General features: G+C 35.8%; 1 protein-coding gene across 8 annotated transcripts in view; it reads left to right on the forward strand.

The window, feature by feature from the left end:
• Nucleotides 1-13,785, forward strand: part of CCDC18 (coiled-coil domain containing 18) — a 108,240-nt gene that overhangs the window by 6,373 nt on the left and 88,082 nt on the right. For all 8 annotated transcript variants that reach the window (XM_042997906.1, XM_007073414.3, XM_042997909.1 and 5 more), the window contains 3 exons: nt 235-393; nt 6,582-6,688; nt 7,868-7,996. In XM_042997906.1, coding sequence (XP_042853840.1) covers nt 235-393; nt 6,582-6,688; nt 7,868-7,996 — 395 coding nt within the window. The remainder of the gene's footprint in view (nt 1-234; nt 394-6,581; nt 6,689-7,867; nt 7,997-13,785) is intronic.

The following is a 13,785-nucleotide window of genomic DNA, read 5'->3' on the forward strand; positions in this document are numbered from 1 at the left end:
GTAATACTAAGAACTTTCCCAAAGTGTACCATTGTTTTCTAAACTATACTTATTTATGTATGTGTTCACCACAGTGGAGGAGAGCGCTTACTGTCCCACACTCAACCACACTTACTAAACATCTTAACTCATTTTCTGAGCTATGTAGACATTTTACTGATAATTGTTTACAGTTTTCCATTAATTACATATAATGAAATAATGCAACATAGCTTGCTCTTTTTCATTTTTCAGATGTCTTTTTCATCTACCTCCATGGATCAGGAGATCAGAAGTCTTCGAGAAAAACTTAACAAACTTAGGCAACAAAATGCTTGTTTGGTCTCACAGAATCATTCTTTAATGACTAAAATGGAATCTGTCCACTTTGAATTAACACAGTCAAGAGCAAAAGTATGTTTCTTGAAGTGTGACTATGCAAGTAGAAATTAACTGGAATCATTTTAAGATTTATAATTGGAAAAATATTCCATGTTTTGCCTTAATGTGTTATGTATAATAACTTTTGTTATGATAATATAGTATCAACATGTTATGAAATCAATTTTATATGAATTTAATATCTGAAAATGATTTAGGGTAGCTTGTATAGTGTGTACATTTACATAAGTCATAGCTTCTTAAAATCTTAAGATTATCAATTTATGTAGTTTTATTTCTTGTATGAAGGAAATACAACTTATTTATCTTCCTTTGTATTTTTTATTTAAAAATTTTTATTTTTATTTATTTTTAAATGTTTATTTTTATTTTTATTATTTTTTATATTAAATATAATTTATTGTTGGATTGGTTTCCATACAACACCCAGTGCTCATCCCAACAGGTGGTCTCCTCAATGCCCATCACCACTTTCCCTCTCCCCAACCCCCATCAACCCTCCGTTTGTTCTCAGTATCCAAGAGTCTCTTATGGTTTCTTCCCTCCCTCTCTGTAACTTTTTTTTCCTCCCTTCCCCTCCCCCATGGTTCTCTGTTAAGTTTCTCAGGATCCACATATGAGTGAAAACATATGGTAACTGTCTTTTCTGCCTGACTTACTTCACTTAGCATAATACCCTCCAGTTCCATCCACGTTGCTGCAAATGGCCAGATTTCATTCTTTCTCATTTCCAAGTAGTAGTCTATTGTATAGATAAAACACATCTTTATCCATTCGTCAGTTGATGGACATTTGGGCTCTTTCCATAATTTGGCTATTATTGAAAGCGCTGCTATAAACATTGGGGTACAAGTGCCCCTATGCATCAGCATTCCTGTATCCCTTGGGTAAATTCCTAGCAATGCTATTGCTGGGTCATAGGGTAGATCTATTTTTAATTTTTTGAGGAACCTCCACACTGTTTTCCAGAGCAGCTGCACCAGTTTGCATTCCCACCAACAGTGCAAGAGGGTTCCCGTTTTTCCCCAACCTCTTCAGCATCTGTAGTCTCCTGATTTGTTCATTTTAGCCACTCGGACTGGCATGAGGTGGTATCTTAGTGTGGTTTTGATTTGTGTTTCCCTGATGAGGAGTGACATTGAGCATCTTTTCATGTGTCTTTGGGCCATCTGGATGTCTTCTTTAGAAAAGTGTCTATTCATGTCTTCTTCCCATTTCTTCACTGGATTATTTGTTTTTCGGGTGTGGAGTTTGGTGAGTTCTTTACAGATTGTGGATACTAGGCCTTTATCCGATATGTCATTTGCAAATATCTTTTCCCATTCTGTTGGTTGCCTTTTAGCTTTGTTGACTGTTTCCTTTGCAGTGCAGAAGTTTTTATCTTGATGAGGTCCCAGTAGTTCATTTTTGTTTTTAATTCCCTTGCCTTTGGAGATGAGTCAAGTAAGAAATTCCTGCGGCTGAGGTCAGAGAGGTTTTTTCCTGCTTTCTCCTCTAGGGTTTTGATGGTTTCCTGTCTCACATTCAGGTCCTTTATCCATTTTGAGTTTATTTTTGTGAATAGTGTAAGGAAGTAGTCTAGTTTCATTTTTCTGCATGTTGCTGTCCAGTTCTCCCAGCACCATTTGTTAAAGAGACTATCTTTTTTCCATTGGATATTCTTTCCAGCTTTGTCAAAGATTAGTTGGCCATACATTTGTTGGTCCAATTCTGTGGTCTCTATTCCATTCCATTGGTCTATGTGTCTGTTTTTGTGACAATACAGTGCTTTCTTGATGATTACAGCTTTGTAGCAGAAATTAAAATCTGGGATTGTGATGTCTCCTGTTTCGGTTTTCTTGTTCAGTATTACTTTGGCTATTCGGGGTCTTTTGTGGTTCCATACAAATCTTAGGATTGCTTGTTCTAGCTTTGAGAGGAATGCTGGTGCAATTTTGATTGGGATTGCATTGAATGTGTAGATTACTTTGGGTAGTATAGACATTTTAACAATATTCTTCCAATCCATGAGCATGGAATGTGTTTCCATTTCTTTGTGTCTTCTTCAATTTCCTTCATAAGCTTTCTATAGTTTTCAGCATACATATATTTTAAATCTTTGGCTAGGTTTATTCCTACGCATTTTATGGTTCTTGATGCAATTGTGAATGGGATCCGTTTCTTGATTTCTCTTTCTTTTGCTTCATTATTGGTGTATAAAAATTTCTGTACATTGATTTTGTGCCCTGTGACTTTGCTGAATTCATGTATCAGTTCTAGCAGACTTTTGGTGGAGTCTGTTGGATTTTCCATGTAGAGTATCATGTCGTCTGCAAATTGTGAAAGTTTGACTTCATCTTTGCCACTTTTGATGCCTTTGATTTCATTTTGTTGTCTGACTGCTGATGCTAGGACTTCCAACACTATGTTAAACAACAGCAGTGAGGGTGGAAATCCCTGTCGTGTTCCTGATCTCAGGGGGAAAGCTCTTGGTTTTTCCCCATTGAGGATGATTTAGCTGTTGTCATATATGGCTTTTATGATGTTTAGATTTGTTCCTTCTATCCTGAGTTTCTCGAGGGTTTTTATTAAGAAAGGATGCTGTATTTTGTCAACTGCTTTTTCTGCATCTATTGACAGGATTGTATGGTTCTTATCCTTTCTTTTATTAATGTGATATATCACACTGATTGATTTGCAAATATTGAACCAGCCCTGCAGCCCAGAATTGAATCCCACTTGATCATGCTTAATGATTGTTTTTGTATGCTGTTGAATTCGACTTGCTAGTATCTTGTTGAGAATTTTTGCATCCATGTTCATCAGGGATATTGGCCTGTAATTCTCCTTTTTTGTGGGGTCTCTGTCTAGTTTAGGAATCGAGGTCATGCTGGCTTCATAGAATGAGTCCAGAAGTTTTCCTTCCATTTCTGTTTTTTGGAACAGCTTGAGAAGGATAGGTATTAACTCCGCTTTAAATGTCTGGTAGAATTCTCCTGGGAAGCCATCTGGTCCACGATTATTTGTTGGGAGATTTTTTGATAACTGATTTCAATTTCTTAGCTGATTATGGGTATGTTCAAATTTTCCATTTCTTTCCATTTGAGTTTTGGAAGTATGTGGGAGTTTAGGAATTTGTCCATTTCTTCCAGGTTGTCCATTTTGTTGGCATATAATTTTTCATAGTATTCCCTGATAATTGCTTGTATTTCTGAGGGATTGGTTGTAATAATTCAATTTTCATTCATGATTTTATCTATTTGGGTCCTCTCTCTTTTCTTTCTGAGAAGCCTGGCTAGAGGTTTATCAATTTTGTTTATTTTTTCAAAAAACCAACTCTTGGTTTCATTTATCTGCTCTACTGTTTTTTGTTTTGTTTTGTTTTTGGTTTTTTTGGGGGGGGTTCTATGTTGTTTATTTCTGCTCTGATCTTTATTATTTCTCTTCTTCTGCTGGGTTTGGGGTGTCTTTGCTGTTTTCCTTCTAGTTCCTTTAGGTGTGCTGTTAGAATTTGTATTTGGGATTTTTCTTGTTTCTTGAGATAGGCCTGGATTGCAATGTATTTTCCTCTCAGGACTGCCTTTGCTGCATCCCAAGGTGTTTGGATTGTTGTATTTTCATTTTCATTTATTTCCATATATTTTTAAATTTCTTCTCTAATTGCCTGGTTGACCAGTTTATTCTTTAGTAGGGTGTTCTTTAACCTCCATGCTTTTGGAGGTTTTCCAGACTTTTTCCTGTGGTTGATTTCAAGTTTCATAGCATTGTGGTCTGAAAGTGTGCATGGTATGATCTCAATTCTTTTATACATATTAAGGGCTGTTTTGTGACCCAGTATGTGATCTGTCTTAGAATGTTCTGCATGTACTTGAGAAGAAAGTATATTCTCTTGTTTGGGGATGCAGAGTTCTAAATATCTGTCAAGTCGATCTGGTCCAATGTATCGTTCAGGGCCATTGTTTCTTTACTGATTCTCTGTCCAGATGATCTATCCATCGTTGTAAGTGGAATATTAAAGTCCCCTGCAATTACCACATTCTTATCAATAAGGTTGCTTATGTTTGTGAGTAATTGTTTTATATATTTGGGTGCTGCTGAATTTGGTGCATAGACATTTATAATTGTTAGCTCTTCCTGATGGATAGACACTGTAATTATATATTGCCCTTCATCTCTTGTTACAGCCTTTAATTTAAAGTCTAGTTTGCCTGATACAAGTATGGCTACTCCAGCTTTCTTTTGACTTCCAGTAGCGTGATAGATAGTTCTCCATCTCCTCACTTTCAATCTGAAGATGTCCTCAGGTCTAAAATCAGTCTCTTGTAGACAGCAAATAGATGGGTCTTGTTTTTTTTATCCATTCTGATACTCTATGTCTTTTGGTTGGAGCTTTTAGTCCATTTACATTTAGTGTTATTATTGAAAGATATGGGTTTAGTGTCATTGTGTTATCTGTAGGTTTCATGTTTGTAGTGATGTCTCTGGTACTTTGTGGTCCTTGCAACATTTCACTCACAGAGTCCCCCTTAGAATCTCTTGTAGGGCTGGTTTAGTGGTAATGAATTCCTTAAGTTTTGTTTGTTTGGGAAAACCTTTATCTCTCCTCGTCTGAATGACAGACTTGCTGGATAAAGGATTCTCGGCTGCATATTTTTCCTGTTCATCACATTGAAGATTTCATGCCATTCCTTTCTGGCCTGCCAAGTTTCAGTAGATAGGTCTGCTACTATCCTTATTTGTCTACCTTTGTGTGTTAAGGCCCATTTACACCTATCTGCTTTTCTTCCTTCTGTTCTCTTTTATTTTTCCTATTAGGTGAATATTGGATTACCTCAATTGGTCCTCTGAATCTTTTAAGGTCTTTTCTCATGTTTTCCATCTCCTTGTCTTCTTATGATACTTTTCAAATTTCCTCAAAGCTATCATCTACACCTTTATTGAATCTTACTTTAGCTGTCAGATTTTTTTTTTTCATTTTCCAGAGCTTTTCCATATTCTCTTAATCTTTTTTTTGGGGGGGGTGGTTGGAAGAACATCCTGATGCAGTATCTTCACTTAGCTTTCTTAAGATTTAATGTGTGTTTCTATGTGTGTGTGCATACTTGCCTTGCTTGCTGCCAGTTGCCTTTTTCTTTTGTTGTGGCCTTTGACTTTTTACGTTAGAAGCCTTTTTTTCAGATGTTCATGTTTTACCTTTTTATATTTAAGAGAAAGGCACTTAAATGCGCTTTGGAAGCTCTCTGTACAAAGGTGAAGTTTATTGTCCAATGCACTTCATATGTTGGTGATGCCTGGGGAGGTGGATCTTTTCTAGGGAGATACCCAGCCTCTTTTGCCCAAAATCAGTATGTGAGGCCTTTTTCTTTGGAGCTGTTGAATTTTTCCAGCAAAGAATCCTTTGATTTCCCACCTGTGGGATAGCCCTAAATGAGATGATGTAGGAAGTTGGAAACTGTTTTATGTCAACCAGCTTGTTTATAACTACTTCATCCCTGCTCATCGTTCTACATAGTCCTAAACCTTTCCTGTTCAGTGTCTTAGATAATCAATTTTCTCTCTCTTCCTGGTAGGCTATCACTGGACTGTTGGTGTTTTGAAAGGAATGGGAAAAGGAGGGTTGACTTACCAGCACATTTTTAGCTATATTCTGGGTTTTCTTTCCTGGACCTCATGCTTCCTTTTTTCAGGGATAATTAGGTCCCTTATTGATATTCTTTCCAGATACCATTTAGGTTGTAGATTCCCACCCTGCTGTATTCTTTTTATCTTCCAGGTTGTAGGATTACTTTGCTTTTTGTATTTTCTAAGTTTTCTCTAGTAAGATGTATTCTAAAATTAGGTCTTAAATTGTAAAATGGTTCAGTAAGTATTTTCTTATTTACTTTTTTATAATTTTATCTTTTATATTGAATTTTCTGTTTATGTGAAATTTATTTTCCTGGTTGGTTTCAGTAGAGATTCTTTATTCCCCCCCAAATAGTTAATCAATTATCTTGGGATATTAAGTTGAGGGTAATGGCTGGAGCTTACATGCTGATATTGGCTTGTGATGATGACACACCCATGTAAATGTTGATCAAAGGAAGAGATAGGGTGAGCTTCACATTTGATCGATGATTGGGGCTTTATATTGAACACCCTCGCAAACAGAAAAAGAAACAAAGGATCAAGTAGATTATTTTGTGAAAGAAAATGTGCTAAAGGTTACTTTTTTGTTCTAGGTTTCTATGCTTGAATCTGTTCAACAACAGGCAGCAAGTGTGCCTATCTTGGAAGAACACATTATAAATTTGGAAGCAGAAGTTTCAGCCCAAGATAAAGTTTTGAGGTAAATATACTTTTTATGGCTTTAAAGTTTTTACTTCCTACTTGTGCTTTTTGATGTATCTTGTGAAATCTTGTTCCCCACCCCATAAATTTCTAGTGGTTTAGAGACTATCTTAGGACCTGTGGAATCTGTTCTGTGGTCCATCATAACTCCTCTTGGCTCCAAGATGCATGTGTTTTACGGGGGCTAAAAAAAGACATAAAATGAGCTGAGATGCTTATTTACATGCTTTTATTGAATATGCACTAATTCATTTCTTGCCCTATATAGTAGTATATACTGGTGCTTCAATGGGAGTTTAAGAATAAAATACAAGGAATCAGGCACTTTATAATTTATCCCCTTTTGCTTTGAATAAAATGAGAAATATATGCATAGTAAATAGCACATCATTCCATTTTGATGATTCCCAAAGTGTAGTTCTGGGACCAGCAGTATTAGCATCTTCTGGGAAGTTGTTAGAATTGTAGATCTCAGGTTCTGTCTCAGACTTACTGAATCACAAACTGTGAGAGGTGGGATCCAGTAATATGTGTTTTAGTAAGTCCTGCAGGTTATTCTGATGTACACTAAAGTCATCTTTTGTGACCATCAGAATTTTGTAATTTTCCTTGTATCACATGTTGTTGTAATTTTATTCCTAGATATTTTATATTTTTGGTTGTTGTGAATTTGTTCATGTTCTGTTAATTGATGGTATATAGGAAGGCTGTTGCTCTTTGTGTAATATAATTATTTTGTAATTGGACTAGTTGTCATATTATTTTACCCTAATAATTTTGCATTTTGATTCTCCTGGATTTTCCAGGCAGCTAATAATATTAGCAGAAAAAGAAAATATTGTCTTTCCTTTTCAAAATTTCTATTTAGTACTTTTTCATTTTTCTTTTAGTAACTATCAGAAAAATCATTGGATATAGTGGTAATAATAGTCATTCTTACCTAATTTTTGAACTGTATGGTTATGCTTCTAGTATCTGACTGTATATGTATCATTTTATTCCTTGTAAAAACTCTTAGTTGATAAGTGATAAATATGCCTTTTCTCTTTCTTACTAAATCTTGGTTTCTCTTACCTTGCTAATTTAAGCTGATAGAATTCCTAATGTTGAGCTATTGTTGCATACCTGGAATAATCTCTTTAATAGCCTTTAAAAACTATTTTCCTTTATTTTATAGAGAGGCAGAAGATAAATTAGAGCAGAGCCAGAAAATGGTGATTGAAAAGGAGCAGAGTTTGCAGAAGTCCCAAGAGGAATGTATAAAGTTAAAGGTAGACTTACTTGAACAAAGTAAACAAGGAAAGAGGTATGTGTTTTAAAGCAGATAATTGTTTTTGTAGGGGGAAAAAGAATATATTACCTTTTTAAAATTGTAGCTAATTTTTATTATCTGTTTTTAAATTATTTATTTATTTTTGAGAGCGAGAGAGTGAGCAGGAGAGGGGCGGGGGGGGGGGGGGGGAGAGAGAGAGAGAGAGAGAGAGAGAGAGAGAGAGAGAGAGAGACAGAAAGAGAGAGAGAATATCCCAGGCAGGTTCTGCACTGTCAGCACAGAGCCCGATGCAGGGCTGAAACTCACAACCTGTGAGATCATGACCTGAGCAGAAATTGAGAGTCGGATGCTTAACTGACTGAGCCACCTAGGCACCCCTGTAGCTAATTTTTAAAATGAAAATATTTCAGAAACTTAGCAGTAGAAAAATTTAATGTTCTTTTTGTCTATTAATAGTTTTTCATTTTTCATTAAAAATTTCATGTTACTGGCATTCTGGATTGGGATTAGAAGTCTGATAATGATTATCAGTGTAATGATATTTACTTTTTTCTGAAATTATTTCCTAAATAAAATTCGTGAGTAAATATGTTCGTGAGTAAAAGAAAGTATAAAGCATGTCTTTTTTTTTTTTTTCTTTAAGTTTATTTTGAGAGAGAGAGCGTGCACACATACCTAAATTGGGGAGGGACAGAGAGAGAGAGAGACTCCCAAGCAGGCTCTGCACTATCAATGTGTAGCCTGCTGGCACAGGGCTTGAACCTACAAACATTGAGATCATGACCTGAGCTGAAATCAAGAGCCAGATACTTAACCAACTCAGCCACCCAGGTGCCCTGATTTTGTATAAAGCATGTCTTAATATAAAGTTTTGTAGGTAGTCTTGACTAAGGAACCCTTAACTATCAATGTCAATTAACATTTAAACTAATAAACATTTAACATTTTTTAGTTTAATAATATTTTCCAATATAATAATATAATTATAACAGCTTTTTACACAGGAAAAAATCATAATCTCCATTTTTGTCTTCAAAAAATTTTTTTCTTTCAGGTTTTTATTTAAATTCCAGTTAACATACAGTGTAATACTCATTTTTAGTAGAATTTAGTGATTCATCACTTACATACAATACCTTGTGCTCATCACAGGTGCCCTCCTTAATACCCATCACTCTTTTAACCCATTTCCCACCCCCCACCCCCACCACCTCCCTCCATCAACCCTCAGTTTGTTCTCTATACTTAAATATCTGTTGTATGGTTTACCTCCTTTTTTTTCTGTGTTCATCTGTTTTGTTTCTTCAATTCCAATTACAATATGAGTGAAATCATATTGTATTTTTCTTTGACTTATTTTGCTTACCATAATACACTCTAGCTCCATCTATATCAGTGCAAATGGCAAGATTTCATTATCTTTGATGGCTGAGTAATTTTCCATTGTATGTATATACACCTCTTCTTTATCCATTCACGGATAAAGTCAATGGACATCCAGTCAATGGACATTTGGACTCTTTCCATAGTTTGGCTATTGTTGATGCAGCTTTAAACATCAGGGTGCATGTACCCCTTTGAATCTGTATTTTTGTATACTTTGGGTAAAAGTATTTACCTATACTAAGTATAGTAGTGCAGTTGCTGGGTTATAGGATAGTTCTAGTTTTTTCCTTTTTGAGGAACCTCCATACTTTTTCCAGAGTGGCTGCACCAGTTTGCATTACCACCAAAAATGTAAAAGGGTTCCTTTTTCTTTGCATCCTCACCATCATCTGTTGTTTTCCTGTGTTGTTAATTTTAGCCATTCTGACCAGTGTGAGGTGGTATCTCATTGTGGTTTTGATTTGTATTTCCCTGGTGATGAGTGATGTTGAGCATAAAAATGACTCTTATATGGGTGGCCCAGTTGGTTGAGTGTCAGACTCCTGATTTCAGCTCAGGTCATAATCCCAGGTCATCATATCAAGCTCCACATCAGGCTCTGTGCTGAGTGTAGAGCCTGCTTACGATTCTCTCTCTCTCTTTCTTTCTTTCTCTCTCTCTCTCTCTCTCTCCCTCTGCACTCTCCCCTGCTTGCTTTCTCTCTCTCTCTCTCTAAAATAAAGTTTAAAAAGAAGACTCTTATATAAGGTTTAAATAATATCTAACCAGGAGCCTGTAAAGATTCTAAACTTACATGTATCTAATAGTCAAGCCCAGAAATATATAAAGAAAATAAAATTTCACATGGTAATGAGCAAACCTTTAATCATACAGGTAACATTCTTACACATTTACTAGGAATTATTAGATTAGTAACATGAAAGCAAGAAATTGAAGAGTTGAATGACAACTAGTAATCTTGATCTAATGTATGTATTTATGGAACCCTATACCCAACAGTTTGAAAAGTCATATTCTTTCAAGCACTTCTAGAACATTTATAATCTTTACCTCACTATGCCAGAAAGTATGAGTTTCAACAAACACCAAAAGATTGATGTTGTATATATTACCTTCTCAGACTATAGTACAATTAAGTTAGAATGTAATCCACCCCCAAATCATGTATTTTTAGAAATTTAAAGCCAGCTTTCTTGCTACTTACGGACCATTGAAGAAATTAGGACAAAAATTAGAAAACTTTTGAGGCGCTTCAGTGGTTCAGTCAGTTAAGTGTCCAATTTTGGCTCAGGTCATGATCTCATGGTTCGTGAGTCCAAGCCCTGCATTGGGCTCTATGCTGACAGCTCAGAACCTGGAGCCTGCTTTGGATTCTGTGTCTCCTTCTTTCTCTGTCCCTCCCCCACTCACGCTCTTGTCTCTCTTTCTCAAAAATAAATAAACATTTTTAAAAAATTAAAAAAAAAAACTTTTAGAACAGAGCGATATAAAAAAATACCACAGCTTGTGGGCTGACACCAAAGATATTCTTAGAGGGAAATTTTTAGTCTCCTGTGCATATATTGAAATTAATATATGCATGAAAATGAATGAGCTAAAACATCCAATTTATGTAGTCAGGAAAAGGACAGTTGAAGAAATCATCAAAAGAAAAATAGGAAATAGAAGTATTGAAATAATATAGGATTAAATGATCGAATAGAAAACAAGGAAACCATAGAGAAAATCAACAAAATCTAAATCTGGTTCTTTTCATAATGACCAAACTAATGGGCATCAGACAAAATTAATCAAGGAGACAAAGCACAAAAAACAATATTGGGATTGAAAAGGACTTCTAAAGTATAGATTTAGCTATGATTTAAGAAAGGGGTGCCTGGGTGACTCAGTCGGTTGGGTGTCCAACTTCAGCTCAGGTCATGACCTCATGGTTTCTGGTTGTGGGTTTGAGCCCGGTGTTGGGTTCTGTGCTGACAGCTTGGAGCCTGGAGCCTGCTTTGGATTCTGTGTCTCCCTTTCTCTCTGCCCCTCCCCCACTCACATTCTGTCTCTCTCTCTCTCTCTCTCTCTCTCTCAAGAAATAAACATTAAAAAAAAAAAAGAAAGAAGACCAAATACTATGAACCATTTTAGGATGATAAATATGAAAATTTGGACTCAATAAATGATTTCTCAACAAAATATAATTTAACAGAACTAACTTAATAAATTGAAAACTTGAATGGAAATATAGCTATTAGAGATATTGAATCAATAGCTAAAGATTTTCCTACAAGAAAGTAATAAACAAAACAAGGGTGATGACAAAAGGAAAAAGGCCCATTATGGCCCACAGTGGCTAAAATGAAAATGACTCACAATATCAAGTTTTGGCAAACTTGTGGAGCCCCTACAATTCTCATATATTTCTAAGAGTGTAAATTGGTAGAAACACTTTGGAAAACTTTGCCATTATCTGCTAAAGCTAACATAAGTCACCCTGTGATCTAGCATTTACTGCATCAGAAATGAATGCCTGTATCTATCAAAGGATAGGTGCAAGAGTGTTCAAAGTAGCTTCATTCATAATTGCTAAATGTTAATAATAGAATAAATAAATTGTGTTATATTCACATTATGGAACATATACACATGGAAAAGAGCAACTAAAACTATTAACAACATAAGTGAATATATATCATAGATAATGTAAGCAAAAGAAGCCAGGTGCAAAAGAATATAGTACATTTCCATAAGAAATCAAGAATAGGTAAAATTCTTGATTCATATATTCTTTAATATATGGTATTAAAAACTCCAAGTAGTGTTTACCTTTTTGAGTAAAGAATGTTGGAGGGAGTCTTTTGGGTACTTGAATATTCTGTATTTGATCTGGATAGTAATTTTGTGGATGTATACATATATAAAAACTCATTCACTTAAGACTTCTGCACTTAGTAAAACATTAAAATAAAAACTATTAGTTAAATAAGAAAAAATATACAGAAAATATGTACAGTCTTAATGAAGATTTAAAAATGTGCTCAGATTTGCTTTCATCAAGTATGGTGAGACACACAGACATGGAAATGACTGTCATGCAGAAGGAATTTTTATAGTCACAAATCCCTAGAAACAGGAGACATGACAGGCCATGTAAAGCATCAGGGTTGATCAGGAGACTGAGGGATTTGGGAGGAAAAGACATGTTTTTGTGGTTTGTGTGGGAAGGCACAGTGAAAGCAGGGAAGGCAGGTTTAGGATTGTCTAGTATGAATAATCTCAGCGGGCTATAGTGTAAAGCTGTCCTGAGTTGTGTGGTACCTGGTCCTGAGGTAAGTAGGGTAGGGGATTATTGGTCCTGAGTGTAAGAGCCAAACAGAGGAGTGAGGAGGAGGCTCTGGATTGATTAGCTTGTTTATGAAAGGTACACTTCCAGGTGAGTAGTTTACTGTCTCTAAGAATTGGCTAACCTTGGGAGGGAGGGCCAGTCTTCCTAGGGTGAGTGAAGTTCCAGATGTCAAAACATCAGAATAAAAGACATGATTAATCCAGTGGAGAAAATTATAAAATTTGGTTGCAAGTCTTAAAAGAAGATCTACCTAATGAAGTATACCCCAGTGCTCACTTTGGCAGCATGTATACTAAAATGAAGTAGACACCATTTTTCTGAAAGGAACCATAATATAAAAGTGTCACTTTTTCCCAAAATAATTGATACATTTGATATAATTCCCATCAATATCCCAACAGATTTTTGGTAAAACTTAATGAACTGACTGTAAATATTATACAGAAGAGCCGAGGTCCAAGAATAAAGGAGGCAATTTTGAAGCTGTAGACCAAGGTGGAGAGCATGCCTATAGACACCAGGACTTCTGAAGTTATATGAATTAAGTCAATGTGATGTTGGTATAGGAATAAACCAAAAAATATCAGTGGTATAGAACAGACCCTTTTTAGCAAACATACACACAGTAGAAACTTGATATGTAAGAGGTAGCATTACGAATCAGAGGAAATAATGGAAGAATCAGTAAGTTAAGGTGGGGATGCCTGGGTGGTTAAGTCGATTAAGCGTCTAACTCTTGATTTTGGCTCAGGTCGTGATCCCAGTGTGGTTGGATCCAGTACCAAGTCAGGCTCCGAGCTGGGCATGGAGCCTGCTTAAGATTCTCCCTCCTTCTCTCTCTCTGGCTCTCTCTCTCTCTCTCTCTCTCTCTCTCTCTCTCTCAGTCTCCCAAAAAAACAAAACAGAACAAAACAAAACAAAAAACCCACCAAGGTTTTGGACAGACTGCCATCATGTGTTTTTATATGTGGTATATAATAAGAGGGGTACTATGTCATTTATGGAGGAGTGTGCTCCCCAGAATGAATAGCCTGAATCTCCTCATGAGGAAACAGACAAGGTTAAGCAAATATTTAGCAGCATTTATTAACTGATTTACTGAATT

This window comes from Panthera tigris, chromosome C1, assembly GCF_018350195.1.
Source record: "Panthera tigris isolate Pti1 chromosome C1, P.tigris_Pti1_mat1.1, whole genome shotgun sequence".
Classification (NCBI taxonomy): Eukaryota; Metazoa; Chordata; class Mammalia; order Carnivora; family Felidae; genus Panthera; species Panthera tigris.